At 37.7% G+C, this 24,089-nt stretch overlaps 1 protein-coding gene across 1 annotated transcript; it reads left to right on the forward strand.

Moving 5' to 3' along the window:
• The first annotated feature begins 1,997 nt into the window (after positions 1 to 1,997).
• Positions 1,998 to 15,393, forward strand: NUP42 (nucleoporin 42). Its single transcript, XM_004418924.2, has 7 exons — positions 1,998 to 2,200; positions 4,159 to 4,387; positions 5,709 to 5,803; positions 10,602 to 10,678; positions 11,710 to 11,796; positions 13,793 to 13,877; positions 14,526 to 15,393. The coding sequence occupies exons 1-7, from the start codon at positions 2,089 to 2,091 to the stop codon at positions 15,101 to 15,103; spliced, it is 1,263 nt and encodes a 420-aa protein (XP_004418981.2). The 5' UTR covers positions 1,998 to 2,088; the 3' UTR covers positions 15,104 to 15,393.
• Positions 15,394 to 24,089: the final 8,696 nt, after the last annotated feature.

Below are 24,089 nucleotides of genomic sequence, written 5' to 3' on the forward strand. Positions count from 1 at the left end.
GTACCATCAAAAAGACCCAGGGCTCCCTGGAGAAATGGCTGATCCAGGACTGGAGTAGGGAAAGCGTAAGATGAGCCTGGAGCATCTTTTGGTCCAAGGAGTGAAGAAGTGCCTGAAGAATCATGGGATATGTAAAAAGGACAATAGAGCTTAAATGGGCTCCCCACTGGCCAAACTGGGGCTGATTTTAGCATCAAAATAAATGATAGTAACAGATTATATCCCACTGAATAAAATTGGAAACCATAAGTCCATACTGATACCAATAAGTGAGATTTTTTATATACTTCAGAGTATCTCCCCAGAAAATCTTTATTAATAACAAAGAGGAAAAGAGTAATTTTACAGTGGAGCAGCTTGGCAGACACCACCTTGTAATCAAGTGATCAAAGTGAACATCACAGGTAATGGGACAAATTGAAATTGTGCACAACCTGATAGGTGCAATGTGAAGACCATGGCATCATTTCTGTGATACTCCTACCAAAGATGCCTAATCTGAATCTAATCGTGAGAAAACATTAGGTAAATCTGCATTAAAGAACTTCTACAAAATAACTAGCTGTAATCTTTAATAGTGTCAAGGTCATGAAAGTCAAGGAAAGACTGAGGAAATGTCCCAGAATGAAGGAGACTAAAAAAAATGTGAGTGAAGCAACAATAATTCTCAACTAGATCTTCTTCCTTTAAAGGACGTTATTAGGACATTTGGCAAAAGATGAATGAAATCTAAGGATTAGATAGAATGCATTGATACTAACGTCCTGATTTTGGTGATTGTATTGTGGTTACGTAGGAGAACTCCTTGTTTGTAGCAAACAGTAAGTATTTGGCTGATGGGACATCAGGTCTGCAATATAGTCTCAAATGGTTCAGGAAAAAAGTTCTTTGTACTATATTTGTAACTTGCCCATAAGTTTGTTTCAAAATAAGTGAAACTGATTTTTAAAAAATAAACTAGGTTGCACCAGTTATTCCCAGTGCTCCTATAGATTCAGCTGTCTTCAAAATCCAAAGTATGTGAGCAAGAACAATGGCCAATCATCCTAAACCACCAGGCACAAACCTGTAATCCAACAAAGTCTCCTTTATTGACTGGTTGCAACCAAGGAGACTGCACACCACGGGAACTATAGGGTGTCTCACCATACAAAAGACAAGATAGTTGTAGGATTTGTGGGGAAGGGGGAGTTTATGTGAAATTTGAATAAAACAGTTTTCATAGGATCAAAGCAAAGCAGAGCTATGTGTAAAGGCCTCAACATTAGATCTGGACTGAGAAGTGGATGTAGGGTCATGTTTCCGTGGAAACTACAAAGTTAAGAAAACATGGAATGTTCTTTTCAGGAACCCCTTATCTAAAGCTCTGCACCCGGGAAGAAATCGAGGCTGCTTCTCTATGTCAGTGTCTTAGATCCTCCCGGCAGGAGTGAGATGTTTCATTCTTACTAATATAATCTCAAACAGCAACGTTTACGTGGACCTTAAAGAACAAGGTTTCTCAGTGTGTAAGAATGTAGTACTCATCCAAAGATGAGAGTTGTCAGGATACTTTTCAGTTGCAGTCTGTCCTTAAAAGAAACAGTTTCCCGTTAATGTTACAAATGGCTTTATCTGACTGTTAAGCACCCTGATGAAGGGCTGGGCAGATTTTTACTTTCTCAGCAGTTACAAATGAAAAGTATGACTCGGTTTCTCAAACCACAGTTAATCCTCCTCGCAGGGAGGAGGAGGTTTGCTTGCTGAAGTTCTGGGTTTGCCTGAACCGCTTTCCTCTCATTTCGGACCTCAAGCCTCCCTGGAAGTCCGGGGGCCCGGACGAGTCAAACGCGCCTCCTCCCGCAAGTAACCTTTCAAGGATTCCGCCTCCCCAGGCCACACTCACGGCGTGGGGGCGGTCCAGTTGTTCTTAAATCCTGTTAGGTAAAGTCCCCGCCTCTCATCGCACTGGGCGGGACAGGAGAGAAAGGGCTTTTCCCGGACGCGAGAAGATGACGTCACAGTAGCGGGCCGGGACCTTCGGTTGCTTTGGGCTCTGCGCTCGCCCAGGGTGCCGACTGAAGACCGCTCCTCGGCGACGCCGTCGCAATGACCATTTGTCAGTTCTTCCTTCAAGGCCGGTGTCGCTTTGGAGACCGCTGCTGGAACGAACATCCCCGCTCCGGGGGTGCGGGCGGGGGACGGCAGCAGCAGCCTTCAGGTGACGTTCCCCTCTATCTTCCGCTGCCAGCCGAGCCGGGGAAGACCTGGCGTGGGGGCCCTACTGGGGGGGAACGGGCGTCCCGCGTGGCGCCCGCCGCTCGGCCCAGCGGTCAGGTGCCGCGGACGTGCCCGCGTCGTCCCCCTCGCCGACCCCGCCTACCGGGCCGGGCACAGTCTCTCCAAAGTGTTTATCCGCATATTAGGCACTGGGTCGGATTTTGTTGAGCAGATGAATATAAGGGCTTGGCATTGGGTACTAAAGCCGAATAATGAGTTTTTAAGTCGGAAGTAAGTGTCAAAATCACCTTGTCCGTGGGTGACAGTGGTTCGCAGAATTGACTTAGGTCGACCCAGACACCTCCTCGCTTTACTACCTTTCTAGGTACTTGTTTTTTTCCCTTGACACCTTGAATAAAATTTTTAACGAATTTTTTTCTAGGGAGAAGCTAGCAACTGGGGTCAGAGTCAGGACTCTTAACTTTGGGGAAGTCGCGAACTCCTTTGAAAATCTAATAAAAGCCACAGGGCCATACCTGAGACAAATGCACATGCTCATAAAATTTGGGGTGGAAGTGGGAGAGTGGGACACTCAGTGAAGAACTCTGGGCTATGAGAGAAGGGAGTGTGGGGACCACGTTGACGTGCTCCCTGGGCCTAAGTCATTGTCGAAGCTTTTGGAATATCTCACTACACCAATTGTGGATGATGCAAAAGGACTATCTTCAAGGAGAGGAGGGCTCAGACACGAAACCATAGTACAACATCAAGTTTTAAACGTCAGATGAATAGTTAGGTTTATCTTTGTTAGGATTGGAACTTAGTAGTTAAAGGTATCACAAGATGCTGACCCTCTTCCTCCTCTCTCCTCCCTTCCCTCCTTTAGGGCCATTTCTCTGACCTTCAAACCTTGTGTTGCATTGTGGATTCACGTCTGATCCCTCTTCTTGAAGATAGTCTTTTTGCATCACCCATGATTGGTCTGGTGAAATATTCCAAACCAAAAATTAGGACTCGGATCTCATAAATGTTGAGTGTATTTCCAGGAACAACAGAACATAATATCTGACGTTCTGTGGAAACTCACTCTAAATGTAGTAATTAGAATATAAATGTTGAATGGATGGATTGAAAGATGAAAAAAGTGTAAATAAAATTTAAGTAAACAGTGTATTTAGCTCCCAGAAACAGATGAATGCTTCTGGAATTAATACATATGAAGGCCAAAAGCTATGTACAAAAGATGGAATGAATTGTTTCAGTTGTGTCATCCTTCAAAGGATTTGGAACTTTAGGAAAATAAAATACCATTAACCTCTGCTTGAGGAATCTGGTCCAGCAATTTGCTCCCTTTTCTCTTTGGTTTTATTAAGTAATTTTAGAGTTGGGAGATGAATTTTCATAAAGGAGTATATCTCCCATCACTACAGTTTTTAATATATTTAATGGCACATCTCCTAATTCGGACAGAAACAAGGTGATTATGTTGGCCCCAACTAGGAAGTGGTGAATAAATGAGATAGTTGAAGTGTTAAGATTTTTTTTAAATATAGAGATAGAGAGGAGAGAGTTCTGTTGGCTCATTTTGATAGTTATAAAATATTAGAAATCTGCTCATACTAGAGGAACTCAGTGCACTTTATTCACACATAAGTTACCTCTATAATCTCCCTATGAAAGATAGGTGGGTAGGTGGTATTTTGCCAGAGGGAAGACTGAGTCAAATAGATTTAAGCATCTAATCAAGGACAGAGGGTAGAATCAATCTTTTATATTCAATAAACTCTTTAATACATTGTCCGTTTTTCAGACTTAACTACTATATAGGGCCCAGTGGGGGAGCAAAGAATGATAAAGACACAGCTTTTTATCCTGAAGGAGCTTATGATTTAGGTTACATGCCATCTATCCAAAATTTATTCAAAAATTCATTTATCCAAAAATTATTGTTTATTTCAGGTAGTAACAGACATGGATGGAATACCACTAGCCAGAGATATTCCAGTGTTATCCAGCCATCCAGTTTCTCCAAATCTACACCATGGGGGGGCAGCAGAGATCAAGAAAAGCCGTCTTTTGGTTCTTTTGATTCTGGAGCTTCAGCTAGCAGGAACAGGGGGTTTGGATTGTCTCAGAACCCATTTGCTTCACCTAGCTCTGATGAGGATAAAGATGAAAAGAAACTTCTGTAAGTGAAAGCGTTCAGAAAAATTGCTACACATTTGCTTATTTTTTCAAAAGTACCTACAATATTTTCTTTAAAAAAAGAAGTAATACATTATTAAAAAATCAGAATAAGAAAAAAGAAGAAAATGCATCAATGATCCTATTACTCAGGGATAACCACTATTTTGCATGTATTGTACTAGACTTTATTTCACTTAAAATTATGTCATCTTTCCATAGCAGTACAATGCCTTCTTAGGGCTAATTATGCTTTTTCCACTTTTCTTTTGATAACACTGTATTGTGAATATCTTTCTAAGGTAGTCCTGCTGAAGTTTGTTCTAAGTTATGAGTTCTTCACAAGGTATGAGGTAATTTAAAGCAACTTGTGATTTTGGAGTTCACTTATAGCATCTGGTATTTTTCTTTCTAAAACTGTTACTTCAGTTACCCCATTCAAACTGAGTTCACTTGATTTCCTTCATTATTGTGGAGTAGATTGCCGAGGTAGAATTTATGACTGGTGCCAAAACAGTGCCTGACTGTCTGTAACTATTCCCTCAGCTCCCAGCTCCTAGGACAGAATTTAAATATACTCGTTAGTCTTTACTTCCCATAACAAAATTAGAACCAGTGGTAAACATTTTGAGCCATGCATCATATACAATTGATTTGAAAAAAAAGTAAAAGAACAAATGAAACTCTCCTTCTTATATTTGATGTTGTAAAAATCCTAAATTTGATACAATATTCTCTGTGGTATCTGTCATTTTATTAATTGTAGCATTGGCAGTGGAGGGAACGTTTAATTTAGAGCTGAATCTATCCACAGCTTTGCTGACAAGTTAACTGTATGGACATGGGTCCATTTCCCCTTTTGCAAAATGTGAGAATTAGAAAAAAGGATCTTTAAAGTCCTACCCACTTTAAAAATTTTATGGTTCTATATTATGTGGTACTTTTTATCTTTCCCAGTTAAATGATCATTGATGTTTATGATAATGAGCAAAGAAAGATTAAAGTTAGTATTGTGTATTTTACTGTATTTTAGCTCTATAAAATATATATGGTATGATAGTTCTCACTTAATAAATGTATTGGTTAATGGTTCATTGTACTGGGAAACCAAAATTATGAACTTCTTTGATATTATAATAATATTTATAATTATGAAATGTAGTTCATATTTCTATAAGCTTCTGCTTTAAAGAACACTCCAGAAAATATAATAGAAAAATCTAAAATTATATATTTACTACAATTTAAAATTTCAGTCATTGAAAATTATAAGTGATAAATTTTAACAAGCAGATGAAAAAGATCTTTTGCTCTTTTTTTTTCAGGGAAGGAATTGTAAAAGATATGGAGGTTTGGGAATCATCAGGGCAATGGATGTTTTCTGTTTATTCACCAGTGAAAAAGACACCTAATATTTCAGGTAACTGAGAAATTGTGTGCTTTTAAAATATGTTTTACAACTATTATTTTCTAAAGCCAAAACCACACCCAAATAAAGAAATTAACCACAAATGTATCTACAGTTGGGAGAGTTTGGACATTGTTTAAAGTATCCGAGTATTCTAGCAGAACTTCGTAATTCAGCGGTTGAGGGTGGAAGATATAGTTCTTTTAAAATATGTAGTTCTCATGAGAAAATAGTAAAATCAGGACCCACCACAATTTTAATTCTGTAAGCTCAGGAAGAGGCTCTGCTGTCTTGGTTCCCTGTAGGTACAGCCTTAGAACCTCTTAGCTGCCTACAGTGAATAGAAGAGTTACATCCTGCCTGCTATTAATTGACTACCGGATTCTGGCTGCCTGATTCTGTTCTCACTTTCTTCCCTATCTTTCCTTCTAAAGACAGTTATTTTTCATAAGGCATGTTGAAACCTATCCTGGAGATAAGGTTTGAAAGTAAGGAGCCTTAGCTGGGCTACAGGGATAGCATTTCTTTAGAATACCCCTTTCCTTCCCATTTTCTTTTGTCCGTAGTCCCTAAGCCCTTTCTGGGCTGAAATCTGGACCACTACGCTTTTCTAAGCCCATCCTGGGTGGTCCTGGGCCTCTGCCCTGTTGAGAAAACAGCAGGTACCTAACAGATGAGAGCTCTTGCAATCCCTCAGAACTCTGGGATCTCTGCTCTGTCTCAGCTCTACCTGCTCATTCTCCTCACACTGCTCCTTAGTTATTCATTCATTCAATCATTCAACAAATACTGAATTTCTTTTGTGGCAGGCTGTATTCTAAGTGCTAGGGGTATATTGATGAGCAAGATAGACAAGATCCCTTCCTTATGAAGCTTATGTTCTTGAGAGAGAGAGACAATAAATAATACAAATAAGATAATTTCAGATAGTGATTTTTCTATAAAGAAAATAAAGAAGTATTAAGCCTTTTTTAATCAGTTCAGAATTGAACCTAATGCCTAATGCCCTAACGCAGTGGTTCTCAAAATGTGAAGTGTAGATCCCTAAGTAGGGTTGTCAGATAAAATATGGGACACCCAGTTAAATTAAATTTCAGATAAACAAAGAATAATATTGTTAGTATATGAGTATCCCATGTAATATTTGGGACATAACTTATGCTAAAAAAGTATTTGTTGTATGTCTGAAATTCAAATTTAACTGGACATTCTGTATTATTATTTGCTAAATCTGGCAGCCCTATTCCTGACACTTTTAGGGGCTATACAAGTTCAAAAATATTTTCATAATAGGGCCGGCCCCGTGGCTTGGCGGTTGAGTGCGTGCGCTCTGATGCTGGCGGCCCGGGTTCGGATCCCCGGCGCGCGCAGACCCAGCGCTTCTCCCGCCATGCTGAGGCCGAGTCCCACGTGCAGCAACTGGAAGGATGTGCAACTATGACATGCAGCTATCTGCTGGGGCTTTGGGGGAAAAAAATAAATAAATAAAATTATTAAAAAAAAAAAAATATTTTCATAATAATACTAAGACATTAATTGCCGTTTTCACTGTGTTGATATTTGCACTGTTGGTGCAAAAGCATTGATCAGTAAAACTCTTTCTATCTTAGCATGAATTAAGGTAGAGGCAACAAACTGTACTAGCAGACTAGTAGTCAATTAAAAAAAGTTTTTATTGCCATTTTCACTTAAGAATGTCCTTGATGAAGAGGTAAAAATTATTAATTTTATTAAATCTCGACCCTTGAGTGCACACTTTTTTAATATTCTGTGTGACAAAATGGGAAGCACACATAAAGTGCTTCTGCCACATACTCGAATATGATGGTTATCTTGAGGGAAAGCACTGGTGGGATCGTTTGAGTTGTGAGCTGACCTGGTCACTTTTTTCGCAGACAATTTTTATTTGAAAGAATGACTGACAACTATGGTTATTTAGACTCAGGTATTTGGTGACATTTTCTAAAAAAATAAATGAAGTGAGCCTGTCACTTCAAAGAAAACAACTGACAGTGTTTATTGCCAATGAAAAAATTCAAGCTTTCAAGTGAAAATTAGAATTATGCAAAACTGTTTTCCGCCACTGTGAGCATGACAATGTTTTAATACTTCAAGTCTCCTCTGATGAGATGAATAGTGACGTTAACAAATATGAGTTTTTTGATATTGTAAAATCACATGTGCCAGCATTTGGAAGTTCTGGGTAGCTCAGTGAACCAATATTTTCCAAGTGACCAATGTATGATGTTACAAAATTATGCATGGCTGAAAAACCCATTTAAAACGCAAGATAAACCAATGAATTTAATATAATAGTACAAAAATCTCATTAATAAGGTTTGAATCCATATTATAGCTGACCTTTAAGAAACTACTACCTGTCAAGTTTTGGTATAGTATCAAAGAAGAATATCCCCAGTTATCTGAAAAAGCCATTAAAGTCATCCTTTTCCAACTACATATCTGTATGAGAACAGGTTTTCTTCTTACACTTCGACCAGGCAATACATTGCAACAGATTGAATGCAGAAACAGATATAATAATCCAGCAGTCTTCTATTAAGTCAAACATTAAAGAGATTTACAAACGTAAACAGTGCCACTCATCTCACTAAATTTTTATTTTTTGTTTTGGAAAACTGTTTTTTATTTAGGTTTCTTATTTTTAAGTGTATTAATAAATATTTTCTACGTTTCTCAGTTTTCATTTCAAATATGGTAATATGATATATGTACCCCATGTAAGCAAAAGCTCCGTGGGATCCTTAATGATTTTTAAGAATGTAAATGGGTCTTGAAATCAAAAAGTTGGAGGACCGCTGATGTCCATAGGCATCATTATAATGAGTTAACTTTTCTCATGCAGCTAGAATGATACTACTTTTGGTACCACTTTTGAGAGAGTTGAGAAAATAGTCACCCAAATCATTTTCTGTGTTCTGTGGTTCAGATGCAGAACAGCTGGAAGAGGAGAAGGTAACTAGAGGGACAATGTTCCTTTCGATAGAGTCATTAACCATTCTTAGGAGGCAGTATTGGAGCTGAGTCCTGAATGAAGAGAAGTTATCACTTACAGGAAGATTAGGGGACAACATTCCTGGCAAGAGGAGTAGCTAGTGCAAAGGCCCTGGTGGGAACAAAGTTGGATGTTTGAGGACTAGTGAGGCGTGAATTGCTGGAGGAGAGTAAATGAGGGAAAGAGTAATATGACATAAGGCCAGAGAGGCAGCCAGGGACCGGATCATGTTGGGCCTAATTGCAGTGGGCAGCCATGAAGAGCTTTAAGCAGGAGAGGGATATGATCTGATTAGAAAAAGCTCACTGAGACTGTTGTGTGAAAAGAAATGGTCTGTTGGGGGCAGGGAAGAGGGGGTAAAATAGAGGTGGAGAGATGAGTTAGGAGACAATTGCTAATGACTGGGTTAGAGTTAACTAGCAGTGGAGACAGAATTGATCAAATTCGGGTTCTGTTTTGGAGCTAGAACTGGCAGGATGCTGATTCAGTAGATATGGGGAAAGAGAAATGCAAAGTGATTCCTAGGTTTTTTGGCCTGAGCAGTTAATAAAGATGGTAAAGACAAGTTGTTAGAGGGAATCCAGGGTTCTGATTTGAACGTTTAGTCTTTTCTTTATTCTGAGGTAGGGGTCCTTGGAGTTAATGATATCTGGGTTACAAGTAATTCTCCATAGAAAATATCCTGAACATTTTTTTCCTTTCTTAAAAAGTTTTCCTAATTATAAAAGTTATAGCTATTGCCATAGAAAACTTGAAAAATACAGAAATATGTAAATAAAATAAAGATCACCTGATCTCACAGAGATAACAACCGTAACATTTTAGTATATTTCTTTTAAAACATGCAGATACAAACATATTTCTTGTTTATATTTACAATTGGGATCATAATCTAATTTTGTATTCTACTTTGTTGTTTTCAGTTTGTCTCTATTACTAAAAATACTAGAATGAACATCTTCATACATGTTCTTTGTTTACACATCTGATTATTTCCCTGAAGTTAAATCCTAGAAGTTGTGTTAAGGTCAGAAGGTGTGAACATTTTTAAGGCATTTGGCAGTTGTTGACAGTTTTCCTCCCAGAAAAGTTGTACCTTTTTAATTTCCTTAATGGCAATTTAGGAGGATGTCCATTTCACCACATACTAATAGCGGTAAATATCATTCATTTTTTATTTTTGCCAGTCTAATAAATAAAGCATTTTCTATTTTAAGTTGTATTTTTAAATTGAACTTTTTAATTTCATTAATTTACTGGCTATTTGAGTTTTTTTGCAAATTGCCCATTCATTATCTTTGGCTGTCTTAACTTATTTTTCTTATTGATTTGTAAGAGCTATTTATATATTGACATTAGCTCTTCTCTTGTCATATATGTTACAATTGTGGTTTTCCCAGTTTACCATTTGCCTTTTAATTTTGCTTATTGTAGTTTCTGACATACTGAATATTTTTTAAGACAGAAGTTTGAATGTATATGTAGTCAACTCTTTCTTTTCTTTGTTATTCCTTCCATTCCATTTATCTTTAGAAAATTTTCCCCCCTTCAAAGATCAAATAACCAACTATATTTTATTCTAATTTTATTAGAATAAAGTTTATTAAACATTAAATTTAATAAACATTTATTAAACATTAAATCGAGTGTAGGCTTTGAATTTTTTCCTTATGATTATGAAAATTTTCTAATGATCAATATTAGCATATTTTCTTATCTAGCGCCTCTAGCTTTACTATACTATCAAAAGTATTGGTATTTATTTTAAAGATTCCAATTGATTCCTCGCTTCAGGTTTTACAGACATTTCACCAGAGGAGTTGAGGCTTGAATACCATAACTTCTTAACCAGCAATAACTTACAGAGTTATGTAAGTTTGTTTCCTATTCCTCTACCTCCATAACAGATTAGCTGCTAATTACTGTCTTCTCTGCCGTGGCTTGCTTGTGTGTTGACAAAGTGGATGAGGTCTATAATATTTTTCAGGATAAGGCATTTTTTATTTTCAAACTTACTTTCTTTGGAGTTGGTTGGTTATCTAAAATGGTGCTAATATATTTTGACTGTAGTAACTAGGAATGTCATTTTTTTCCCTGAGGAAGATTCGCGCTGAGCTAACATCTGTTGCCAATCTTCCTCTTTTTTTTGCTTGGGGAAGATTAGCCCTGAGCTAACATCTGTGCCAGTCTTCCTCCATTTTGCATATGGGTCGCTGCCACAGCATGGCTGACGAGTGGTGTAGGTCTGCAACCAGGATCTGAACCTGCAAAGCTGGGCCACCAAAGTGGAGTGTGCCGAACTCAACCACTACACCACGGGGCCAGCCCCTGAGTGTCATTATTTTTATTACAAAATATCCAGCAATCAGTCCCAGAAATCAAACCCAAAATTTTATCATTTGACATACATTTTATGGAGCATCTCTTAGTTGCAGACACTGTAATGAATGCTAGAAAAAACAAAGGTAAATAAGATGCAGTTTGTTATACAGATTAATATCCTTACATATCAAATATCAAAAAATAAAAAAGCTGGGCTTGAGTAAGTTGGGTACCTAAAGGAAAGGATGTAAACTCTGTATTTTTCTGTTGTTTGCAGTCATGATCTTACATTTCAACTAGTACACATGTTCGCCTCCCATCCAAATATAACTAACTCTGTGCTGCCAGGTACTTATGATTCTTAACCAGACACAAGGAGTTGGAGAACAGGGAGAGGGACTACATCTGGAATATCTTTGGCAAATAGGGGCAAGTCAATGCAAATTTTACAAGTTATGGGCCATAAAAATGTTTTATAAACTTTTGTGATTTTTGGCAAATAAAGATGTGAAGTTGTTGTTGAAGAGATTAACTTAAACGCTCAATATTGACTCATTATTTTTCTGTCTTCTCTCTCCAGCTAAATTCCATCCAACAGTTAATAAATCAGTGGAGGAGCAGGGTAAATGAACTGAAAAGTCTAAATACATCAACTAAAATAGCTTTGGTGAGTATTGGAGAGTTTTATACAGGGAAGTGTCTTATCTATTGGTTTTTTTGCAGAGAATTTCACTTTGGATTTGGAAAGCAAAGCTAAAATTCTCTGTGAAGAGTTGATATACACCTTCTCAAGAACTGTATCATCATTTAGAGTCAAGGTCCTGGAATTGCTTTCTCTCTATTCCTCGGTCAGAAAAGCACAAATAATTTTGCTTTTCTTAAACTATTCTTAGGGTAAAGTTTTTTAACTTTGATAGTACTAGTTTTGAAAATTGGAAAATATTACATAAATTCAAGCATTCCAGGTTATCAACATTTAAAAAGAAATTGCTTTGGAAAATGATATGAATGCACGTTTAGACTAACGTATACTTGCATGACTGAAGGACACTTAACTCACCATATGTTCCTTGTCTTATGCAGAAATGCCTTTAGGAGATATATACCTACTTGTCTCCAAAAATACATGATCCTGATTGTAGCATATTCATTATCTCTGTCAATAAAGTTATGATTTTTTTCTACCCCCATAAAAAGTTCTTAAGAACCTTATTTTCAAATAAGATATTTACATTCAGAATTTAATTTTTTCACTTCCTACTTTCTGAAAAAGGATATGAGAGTAGTAGCTGCCTAAACTTAGTGAATGACTATATGGCAGTCCCAACGCCAGCCCCACCCCTTTCATAAATATATTCTTCCTAAATAACTAGACTCTTGTGCAAGCTAATTCCTTCCACCTTTCAATTGTTATAATGCCGTTTGAATTTAGAAGGACTTGTTAGAAGTGTTCCGTCTGTGGTGAGAGGTGGCCCACCATCACCACAGTTGAGAGCTGATGTAGAAGGGGATAACTGAGTCCAAAGAACTACAGGACTTCCCTCTTGGTTGGAAGTTCCTGCTCTTTGCCACCTTCCTAGGGGCCCCTCCATAGGTGAGGATCTGAGACAGCCTACCCACAACTGGCTGAGCATGTATCAGTAGTTCATTCTTTATTCTTTTAATTTGCTGTATGGTTATAATATAATTTGTTTATCAATTTCCCTGTTAATGAATATTACCCTGAGGGAAAGAAGCTAGACAAAAAAAAAAGGTACCTACTATATGATTCCATTTGTCTGAAACTCTAGAAAAGACAAACTTCATCTATAGTGATAGAAAGCAGATGAGTGGTTCGCTGGGCCTGGGGTTGGGAGAAGGTTGACTGGAAAGGGATACAAGAGAACTTTTAGAGGTGGTGGAAATGTTCTAAATCTTGGTTGTGGTGGTAGTTATAAGTTTGTCAAAACTCACTGAAATATATATATATATATATATAATGGATGCATTTTATTGTATGTAAATTATACCTCAATGAAGTTGATTTTTAAAAAATGCTATTGGGCTTCCAAATGAGAGAAATTATATCTGCTTGAGTTGATTTGGAAAAGCTTCTTGGAGGTAAGGAGTAAGTGAAAAGTTCCTTGAAAGGGAGATTAAGATTTTAGTAAGCAGAGATGAAGACATTTCTAGAGCAGGAAATAGCAAGAGCATAAAGTATTTTCAGAGAATAGGAAATGTTTAATAGATTTTAGTGGTAAGCTTTTAATAATGTAATCGTGAATCAACTTCAGTTCAAGCATTAAAGTAGACTGCATAGCCTCTAAAGGTCCCTTACCTAATATCTAGATTTCTTGATAAGTGCAGATCAACCTGTATACACTGAAATGTGTTACTAAAAATATTTTTCTGATTTTAATATATGTTCATTGAAGAAATTTAGAAAATATTTAAAAAGCATAAATAAAATTAGAATCACCCATAGTTCATCAGCCAATCATTCTTAACTCATTGAGGTTGGTATATTTTTTTCTATGCATATTCATATTGTAGGCATTTTTCTGTGTTAAACATTTAACTTCACGTTTTTAAGTTTTAAAAATTGAATTTATCTGTAAAGTGTAGAAAAGGTAGTTGAGAATTATTCATCAAGTACTTTGTTATTTGCCTACTACTTTTTATAGCTCTCCGATGTAAAGGATGGAGTAAATCAAGCAGCACCTACATTTGGATTTGGCAGTAGGCAAGCAGTAACATTTGGGTCACCAGGTAAGTAATAAAGAAATGCAGGACTTCACTGATTTAGAAAAACAGGATTTTATTGGTTTCAAATCATAAAGCCTGAATGTATGTTAAGCGCCATTTTAAACCACCTTGCAAATTCTACCACCTTCTATAATGAAGCTTCAAAGAATTTGGCTCATCAATCATTTGTGAAATGGGGCCAGAATGGGCATGTTCTTTGGAAGCCCTCATGGCTCAGGCTTTAGAGGTATATTTTAGGAATTGGTTTTCAAGAGTTTCATAGGAATACATAGCTATGGTGGCAGCACCTTTAAGGACTTTCTTGTCACTGTGTATGACAACATAATATTGTCCTCAAATCACAGCTTCAGTGTGATGGGGGGAGCTGAAAGTGAAAGTCCACTCCCTAAGCCCTGAGGTTTCTCAAAGCTGTCTCTCCTGAGTGAAGGTAAATGGCTATGCGCATGAGATCGTAAGGCAGAAAGACAGGACAGCAGGGTTTAGTGGGTGTGCTCTAGTTTCTCGTTTTCACTTTTCTCTTCTTCCTTCCAATAAGCTTCTCAACATCCAAACTTGGCAGAAATAAGAAAAAAAGGTAGGGGGTGGGAGGGTTAATATGGCTATATTTTCTGATTATAATAGATTATTTTTTTCTTTTTCTGGCTTTTGTAGGTTTTCCAGTGAATAACAGCAGCAGTGATAGTGCTCAGAATTTTAGTTTTAAAGCAAGCTCTGGATTTGCCACTGCCCCTTCTGGAAGCACTTCTGTGTTCGGGAATCCTCCAGCATTTGGAGCTGCACCCTCTGCCAGTTCTGCCATCACTACTTCTACTCCAGCTTTCGGATTTGGGAAACGTGAAATCACATCTGCTGCTTCATTTTCATTTAAAAGCCCTGCAGCTTCTGGTTTTGGATCACCCGGATTTTCAGGATTTCCTGCTTCCATGGCAGCAGGCCCTGTTGGAGCTCCAGTGGCCCCAGCCTTTGGAAGCAGCAGTTCTGTGGCTGGTTTTGGTAGTCCAGGCTCGCATTCTCACACTGCTTTTTCCAAGTCATCCAGTGACAGCTTTGGAATTAGCAGCATATCCACCTCTCTCCCAGTCTCAAATGGCACTACCACAACAGATAATGTATTATTCACCCCCAAGGATCAACTAACAGCAGAAGAACTAGAGCAATTTCAATCCAAGAAATTTACTCTGGGAAAAATTCCATTAAAGCCACCACCTGTGGAACTTCTAAATATTTAAAAGGGCCATTTTAAATACAGAAAAGAACAGCTTTTAAAATTGTTTTGAGTTGTTCATATCAAAGAGCAGATACATATATATGTATATAGATGGAGAGACATATACATTTATAATGAATATAAGCATTCAGTAATAACTTTACGGGTTTTGAAATTTAACATTTTTTTCTTGAGCCTAACTATTTAAGTAAAACATAACAAAAAATAGCAAGAGATTTTTTTTAACTATAATTATGAATGGAACTAAAAAAATTGTCAGTGTGCACTGAATGAAGTACTTTTCTCACTCTACATCACTTTACTGTCTTAGCCTTTAAGGTTTTACCTTTAAACATTTTTTGGGGGGAGGAGGAATAATTTCTAGAACCCTTAGGGGAAAAAATGCTTAACTATTTAGCCTACTTACCGAGTAAACATGCTACCGAAAGTAGCATGACTTTCCTTCATGTTAGAGAAGGTAATCTTAAAAACAGTTTTTAAAGAGTGAAAGCTTTCATTTTTAGGACCTAGGAGGCATTTTCTCCTCATAATTTTGTTTCCCTCTCAACTTTGACTATCTCATGGACCACCATTTGAGTTTTCTTCAACAATTTTAATCTACGTTTTGTCTTGGCCTAATTTTTATATAATTCTATTTATTCCTCACATTATCCAATCAAGTGGATGGATTGTAAGAGGAACAGAAATTGTGATCTCATATGAATAAATAGTGTATGAAGAGGAGGGGTCAGGATTCACCAGCTCTGTTTCGCAAGCTTCTATGAGAATTCGCAGACATGTTTGGATCTCCCTGTGTCCCCAGAATGAGGGATTAATAGCTTGTATATCTCATGTATGATTAATCCAAGAAACCAAAGACCCGTCAGCAGTTGAGGCATATGTGTCAAGAGTTCTGTGCTCTTTTTCCAAGCCTCAAAAATTACACAGCGTGCACTGTGAAAACAGTTGCCTAACAGATCTGGTATTGAGCTAACTTTTTTACGTGAAAATAAAACCTTACCTAATAAAAGATATGCACTCCAAATGATTTTAGCATATATGCAAAGGATTCAGTCCTCAGAGGATCTGGATTCTCTGTTACACTTTTTGAAGAACTGTATGACTCCAACCAGCAGTTCTGGAACCCCAGCATTTGGGATAGAATCTGTACCCAAGGAATGTATGTTTGAAACCATCCTTGGTGTAGAGATGGTAAATAGACCCTAAGTTCCTGCTTTGGTCTCAAGCTCTAAAGACTTTCCAATGTTCATTCCAACTTACAGTTGACTCCTAGAATTTTCCTACCCCGATGGAAGGAGCCCTGTGCTACCTATAGGCTTACCAGACTCCCTTGGTTCCCAATTGAACTGCCTAGTGTCCTGGAAGCTCTGAGGATGCAGGTTAAGGGTCCAGTGCTTCTAAATTTGCCTGATTTTAAGAATCATTTTGCTAGTGCGGTGTATTATATTGATTGCTTTTCATATGTTAAACCGTTCTTGCATTCCAAGTATAAATCCCACTTGATTATGGTGTATAATTCTTTTAATGGGCTGTTAAATTCGGTTTACTAGTATTTTGTTGAAAATTTTGCATTGTTATTCATCAGGAATATTTGTAGTTTCTTTTCTTGTGTCTTTATCTGATTTGGTATCAGAATAATGCTGGGTTCATAGAAGTTGTTTGGAAATGAAGAACTCTTCAGTTCTTTGGAAGACTGTGGGGAGGGTTGGTGTTAATTCTTTAAATGTTTGGTAGAATCCTTCAGTGAAGTCATCTGGTTCTAGCTGGGAGGTGTTTGATTACTTCAGTCTCCTTACTAGTTATAAGTCTGTTCATATTTCTTATTTATGAATCTTTATGATTCAGTCTTGGTAGATTGTGTGTTTCTAGGAATTTATCCATTTCTTCTAGGTTATCCAATTTGTTGCTATATAATTGTTCATAGTAGTCTTATAATCCTTTTTATTTCTGGACATCAGTTGTAATATCCACTTTTTCAGTTATAATTTTAATTATTTGAGTCTTCTGTTGCTTTTTCTTAGTCTAGCTAAGGGTTTGTTAATTTCGTTAATCTTTTCAAAAGACCATATCTTAGTCTGCTCAGGCTGCCGTAATAAAATACCATAGAATGGGTGGCTTAAAAAACAAACATTTTATTTCTCACACTTTTAGAGACCGGAAGTCTCAGATCAGTGTACCAGCATGGTCTGGTTCTGCTGAGAACCCTCTTCCTGGCTTGCAGACAACTTTCTTCTTACTGTGTTTTCACATGGTCTTTTCTCAGTGCATGAGAGAGATTTTTCTCTCTCGCTCGCTCCTATAAGGGCATTAATCATAAGGTTCCCACCCTCAGGACCTAATCTAAACATGATTACCTCCCAAAGACCCCATCTCCAAATACCATTACCTTGGTGGTTAGGATTTCAGCATATGATTGGGGGAAGGCAGAAACATTCAGCCCATAACAAACCAACTCTTGGTTTTGTTGATTTTATCCCATTAGTTTTCTATTTATTTCATTTATCACTTGCTCCAATCTTTATTATTTCTTACCTTCTGCTAAATTTGGGTTTAATTTGTTCTTTTTCAATTTCCTCAAGGTGTAGAGTTAGGTTATTGATTTGAGATCTTTCTTCTTTTTTAATGTAAGCATTTACCACTATAAACTTCCCTCTTAGTACTGCTTTTGCTGCATCCCATAGATTTGGGTATGTTGTGTTTTGTTTTCATTTGTCTCTAGATATTTTCTAAATTCACTTGTGATTTCTTCTTGGACCGATTGGTTGTTTAAGAGTGTGTTGTTTGATTTCCACATACTATGAGTTTTCCTTCTGCTATTGATTTCTAGTTTCATTCTGTTGTGGTCAGAGAAGATACTTTGTATAATTTCAGTCTTTTTAAATTTGTTAAGACTTGTTTTGTGGCCTGACATGTGGTCTACCTTGAGAAGAATGTGTACTTGAGAAGAATGTATATTCTGCTATTGTTGGGTGAAGTGTTCTGTGTATGTTTGTTAGGTTCAGTTAGTCTATAGTGTTGTTCAAGTCCTCCATGTTTTTATTGCTATTCTGTCAGTGGTTGTCTTCATAACTGAAAGTGGAGTATTGCAGTCCCCTACTGTTATTGTGTTGCTGTCTATTTCTCCCTTCAGTTCTGTCAATGTTTCCTTCATATATTTGAGAGCTCTAATGTTAGGAGCATGTATATTATAATTGTTATGTCTTCCTGGTGAATTGACCCTGTTATCATTATATGCTGTCCTTCTTTGTCTCATGTGACAGTTTTTGTCTTAACGTCTATTTTGTCTAGGTGTGGCCACCCCTGCTCTCTTTAGGTTCCTGTTTGCATGGAATTATCTTTCTCCATCCTTTCACTTTTAGCCTATGTGTGTCTTTAGATCTAAAGTGTGTCTCTGGGCCGGCCCCGTGGCTTGGCGGTTGAGTGCGCGCGCTCTGCTGCTGGCGGCCCGGGTTCAGATCCCGGGTGTGCACTGACGCACCGCTTCTCCAGCCATGCTGAGGCCACGTCCCACATACAGCAACTAGAAGGATGTGCAACTATGACATACAACTATCTACTGGGGCTTTGGGGGAAAAAAATTAAAAAAATAAATAAATAATTAAAAATGCATCTCTTGTAGACAGTGCATTGGTTGGATCTTATTTTTTATCTATTCAGCCAATATGTCTTTTAATTGGTGCATTTAATATTTATACCTATAAAGTTATAACTGACAGGGAAGGACTTAATATTGCCATTTTGTTCATTATTTTCTGTATATCTTAGAGCTTTTTTGTCCCTCTTTTCTTCCTGCTGCCTTATTTTGTGTCTCATTGATTTTTTTGTAGTGACGTATTTTGATTCCTTTCTCATTTCTCTTTGTGTATATTCTGTATATAGTTTCTTTGTGGTTACCATTGCAATTACGTAAAACAATATTATAACGATCTATTTAAAACTGATATCATCTTAACTTTAATCACATATAAAAACTCTGCTCCTTTACATCTCTGCCCCCCACTTTATGTTATTGAGACACAAATTACCTCTTTATATCATGTATCCATTAACATAGATTTGTAATTACTTTTTATGCTTTTTAAAATTCTATACCAGGTTTAAAAGTGATTTAAGCACCTACATTACAACACTATATGATTCTGTGTTTGTATATTTACCAAGGAGTTTTATATTTTTGTATGGTTTTAGTTGCTGTTTATCATTCTTCTGCTTTGACTTGAAAGACTCACTTCAGCATTTTTCTTTATTATTTCCAGCCAGTTTGTTTTTTACTGACACTACAATGCTTAGGCCTTGACTACCTACTTCCACAGTGGCACAGCCATTTGTTTTACTCCTGCTTCTTGGTCTTCAGGTTCTCCTCATGCTTGTTGAGCCAGCAGCACATGGCACACCTTTTCTTGGGTCGCAGTTCCAGGGGCTTGTACTTTTTGCCCTTGTAGAATTTCCTGCGGTTCTTTTTCTGAGTGTGGCTAATGACGGTGAGAACATGGGTGATGGAATTGCGAACACCTCAGATCTTGGAGAGCTTGGATGCTGCACTGCCCGTCACTTTGACAACATGCAACTGGGACAGCTCTACTTTCAGGTCATTCAGCTGTTTCAGCAGCTCCTTCTTCTTGCCTTGAAGGTCTCAAACCTTAGTCTTGGTCGTGGCTGCACAAGCCACTGCCTCTGCCACCTGCTTTGAGGGAAAGAGCCCATCGCATCTCTTTTAGTGCAGGTCTAGTTGTGATGAACTCCCTCAGCTTTTGTTTATCTGGAAAAGTCTTAATTTCTCCTTTGTTTTTGAAGGATAGTTTTGCCAGACATATTTTTGGTTGCACTTTTTTCTTTCAGTACTTTGAATATATCATCCTACTCCCTTCTAGCCTGCAAGGTTTCTGCTGAGAAATCGCTGGTAATCTAATAGGAGCTCCTGTGTACATGACAAGTTGCTTTTCTCGTTCTACTTTCAAGATTCTTTTTGTGGGTTTGGTAGTTTGGTATGATGTGTCTTGGTGTAGATCTATTTAGATTTATCCTAGTTGGAGTTTTTTGAGTTTCATGAATTTGTATGTTCCATCTCTATTCTCAGATTTGGGAAGTTTTTGGCCATTATTTCTTCAAATAGGCTCTCTCCTCCTTTCTTTCTTTCTTTCTTCTTTTGGGACTTCCATAATATATATATTGTTGTGTTTGATGGTGTTCCATAAGTCCCTTAGGCTCTCTTCAGTTTTCTTCAATCTTTTTTCATTTGCTCCTCTGCCTCAGTAATTTTGGAAGTCCTGTGTCTGGATTCACTGATTCATTCTTCTGCCTGGTCAAGTCTGATATTGAGTTCCTCTAGTGAATTTTTCAGTTAGATTATTGTTATTTTCATTTCCAGGATTTCTGTTTGGTTCTTCTTCGTAGTTTCTGTCTCTTTGGTGATATTCTCATTTTTTTAATGCGTTTTTTTTCTGATTTCATTTAGTTGTGTATCTGCTCTCTTTTAATTTGTTGAATATCCTTATGATGGTTATTTTGAATTCTTTGGTAACTCATATGTCTCCATTTCTTTAGGGTTGGTTTCAGGAAATTTAATTTGTTCCTTTAAATGGGCCATGTTTCCTTGTTCCTTTGTATGTCTTATTATCTTCTTTTGGGATTTTGGCATTTGAAAAATCAGCTATCTTTCCCTGACTTTGCAGTCTCGTTTTGTACAGAGAGGAGATTCTCCATTCAGCTCTGCTAGAGATTATGGAGACTTCTCAAGCATTTTCTGGGGATATGTTTTCTCTGTGCTTGTGTAATCTCCTAATTAATGAAGTTTGCCTATTTCTACTCAGGAGCTCACCCTGATATGTCTCTGATACTGTGGCCTTGCTGGTGCTATAGTATGCCATAGTATTTGAGCTCCACCTAGTGTCTGTCTTTGGTACTGCAGACTCTAGTATATATTGATCACTTTTGTTCTCAGAGGCCAAGCTCCCAACCTGGCTCCTATTTCTTGTCAATGCTTCGATTCAGGCAGGATAGAAACCAGTCCCTTGGGCAGTCCACCTAAAATATTGGACATACATACTACTCTTTTACTCCCTAGGGAGAAGACAGGAATTGGGTGTTTCCTCCCAATCACACCACACTCTGCAGGGGGGAGGGGCTCTAGCAAGAGAGAGTGCCACAGATTTTCCCTCCAGGCTTTGATGTGGTTTGCTTTTTTTTTCCCCCCAAAGCCCCAGTAGATAGTTGTATGTCATAGTTGCACATCCTTCTAGTTGCTGTATGTGGGAAGCGGCCTCAGCATGGCCGGAGAAGCAGTGCATCAGTGCATGACCGGGATCCGAACCCGGGCCGCCAGTAGCAGAGTGCGTGCACTTAACCGCTAAGCCACGGGACCAGCCCATGATATGTTTGGCTTTGCACTTGCCTGGAGTACAGGAACCTCTTAAATGGGTTCTAGATTTTTCACAGAGGCAATTGGTCCGTGTATTTCTGTTAAATCTGTGTCTTCATGGGGGAAGGAGGGTCAAGTGCTTCCTATTCCATCATCTTGCTGATGTCACCTCCAATAGCTCTAGTTTTAAGGAGCTTTTGATATGTGTCAGACAATGACCTAAGTACTTTACATCTATTAGCAAATTTAATCCTCACAACCCTATGATCTAGGTGCTGTTATCACGATCCTCATTTTCTAAGTGAGAAAACCAAGGTATGGAGATGTTAAATGACCTACCCAAGGTCACTCAACTAGCAAATGGTCAAATTGGAATTCAAACACAACACTTAGAAGCCCATGCTTTTAACCACCATGCTATACTTGATACTAAATTATGAGGGTTTTTTTCTTTCTGCTTATCAGCATTTTCTAAAATACACATGCATTACCTTTGCAATACATATATCCTCCATTTTTCCGTATAGACGTAATTTGTGGGATGGAGCATAACATTTTTAGATGGCAAAAGCTTAATTTTAGTAGGATTTTTTACTTAAGTGAAATTCATTCCCCTAAGATTCAAGATAAATGAAGTATTCAGAAGATACAGACCTCTTATCCCTCCCTCCATCCCTAAGCTTCCAGTTCCTTTTCTTACACTCAGCAAAGAAAGATCCATAAACAAGACTAAGATGTTCTCCCAGCTGGGTTGACGCTAGTTGGTTCTCTTGACTCCCTTCCAGCCCCATTCTTTCAGTTCTGCCTTTCCACTTTTGTTTCCAGCACTTTGAAACAACAACAATTGAAAGCCTTAAAAAATGTGAGGGAATCTTTTAAGAAGGATGCTTTAAAGTATAAAACAGATAAATGAAGACATTTTTTGCCCAAAATATTAGTTTATGTTGAGAATTATTACAGAAGAAACTCAAGGGCTGGCCCTGTGGCTTAGTGGTTAAGTGCGCACGCTCCGCTACTGGCGGCCCGGGTTCGGATCCCGGGCATGCACCAATGCACCGCTTCTCCGGCCATGCTGAGGCCGCGTCCCACATACAGCAACTAGAAGGGTGTGCAACTATGACATACAACTAGCTACTGGGGCTTTGGGGGGAAAAAAAAGGAGGAAGATTGGCAATAGATGTTAGCTCAGAGCCAGTCTTCCTCAGCAAAAAGAGGAGGATTAGCACGGATGTTAGCTCAGGGCTGATCTTCCTCACACACACAAAAAAAAACTCAAGAGATCCAACTTCGAAAATACTCGTGAAAGGCAAATTAATATAACAAGATACCACTTCGTGCCCATCAAATTGGCAAAATTTAAAGTCTGATAATAACAGGTGTTGATGAAGTTGTAATATTGTGGAGACTTGTGAGCTGTTGATAGGAGTGTGGATTGGTGCAAGCACTTCAGAGAACAGTTTGGCACTATCTAGTAACATTGAAGATGCACATCCTCTACAACCTAGTAGTTTCACGCCTCTGCAAGATGCTTGCTCCTCAAAGTGTGTTCCTAGGACAAGCAGCATCAACACCATCTGGGAACTTAATACAAATGCAGAATCTCAGGCCCCAAACCTACTGAATCAGTCTGCCTTTTCACAAGCTTCACCAAATGATTGTATGCACATAAATATATGAGAAAATACTGCATGTGGAAAAAGGAGACATGTACAAAACTGTACATAGTATTATCCGTAGTAGCAAAACATTGGAAACAACCAGAAATCCATCCACAGGACACCAGATACACTTTGGTATAATGGGACACATCCATACAACTCAAGTTACATGTATAAGCAACCAAAAGAGCACAAGTGCAGAATGATATGTGTGATACTATTTAAAGTACAAGATGCAATACAATATTATATATTATTTATGAATATATAAATTCATACCTTTGTAGTAAAGGAATAACAGCATGAGACTAATAAGCACTAAATTCAGAATAGAGTTTGCCTATGGAGGGAAAAAAAGCATGAGATTTCAGAGACATATACAGGGGGCTTTATATCTGTGACTTTTTTTAATATAAAAATATGACAATGGTAAAATATGATAGAGTGGGTGATGAGTACATAGTTATTCATTATATTATTTTCTATGCTTTTCCATATACTTGAAATAAGTTTACAAATTTTTAAAGAATTTAGAAAAAAAATGGAATGGTTTCTTTCCCACCCTAAGTTGTGTATTATCAAGTAGCTTTTAGATTTCTGAAGTGATCACTATGAATTAACTGGTTTGTCAAATTATATCCAAGTCTTTTGGATTAAATATGCCACACAGATGAAGCTTGTCATTCAAATACTGAAGCACAAGGAGTAAAACTACTCTAGAGAACAACTGACTGTGGATGTAGCAAATGTAATTTTTGCTGCCGGACTAATGAAATGTTAAGGGTACACATTCAAATATTTGTGGAGCAAAATGAAAATTACGTTTGATTCACTAGTTTGGGTAGGGATATGTTTGTCCCTCTACTTACACCGGACAAGGAAGATAATCTAGACTCAATATATTAACCAGTTACCTTGAGGCTCTTTTCTCAATCACATGTCATCAACCAGCTGGAAGTCTAGTCTTGTTT

The sequence above is a fragment of the Ceratotherium simum genome, chromosome 1 (assembly GCF_057802395.1).
Source record: "Ceratotherium simum simum isolate JZ-2026a chromosome 1, ASM5780239v1, whole genome shotgun sequence".
Taxonomy (NCBI): domain Eukaryota; kingdom Metazoa; phylum Chordata; class Mammalia; order Perissodactyla; family Rhinocerotidae; genus Ceratotherium; species Ceratotherium simum.

What these genes read in the sequence shown, in the direction of transcription:
- NUP42 (XM_004418924.2), top strand. Translation starts at nt 2,089, where the DNA reads ATGACCATTTGTCAGTTCTTCCTTCAAGGCCGGTGTCGCTTTGGAGAC. An exon ending in AAAGACACCTAATATTTCAG is followed by an intron (nt 5,804 to 10,601) that starts GTAACTGAGAAA and finishes TCCTCGCTTCAG; the next exon opens with GTTTTACAGACATTTCACCA. An exon ending in CATCAACTAAAATAGCTTTG is followed by an intron (nt 11,797 to 13,792) that starts GTGAGTATTGGA and finishes TACTTTTTATAG; the next exon opens with CTCTCCGATGTAAAGGATGG.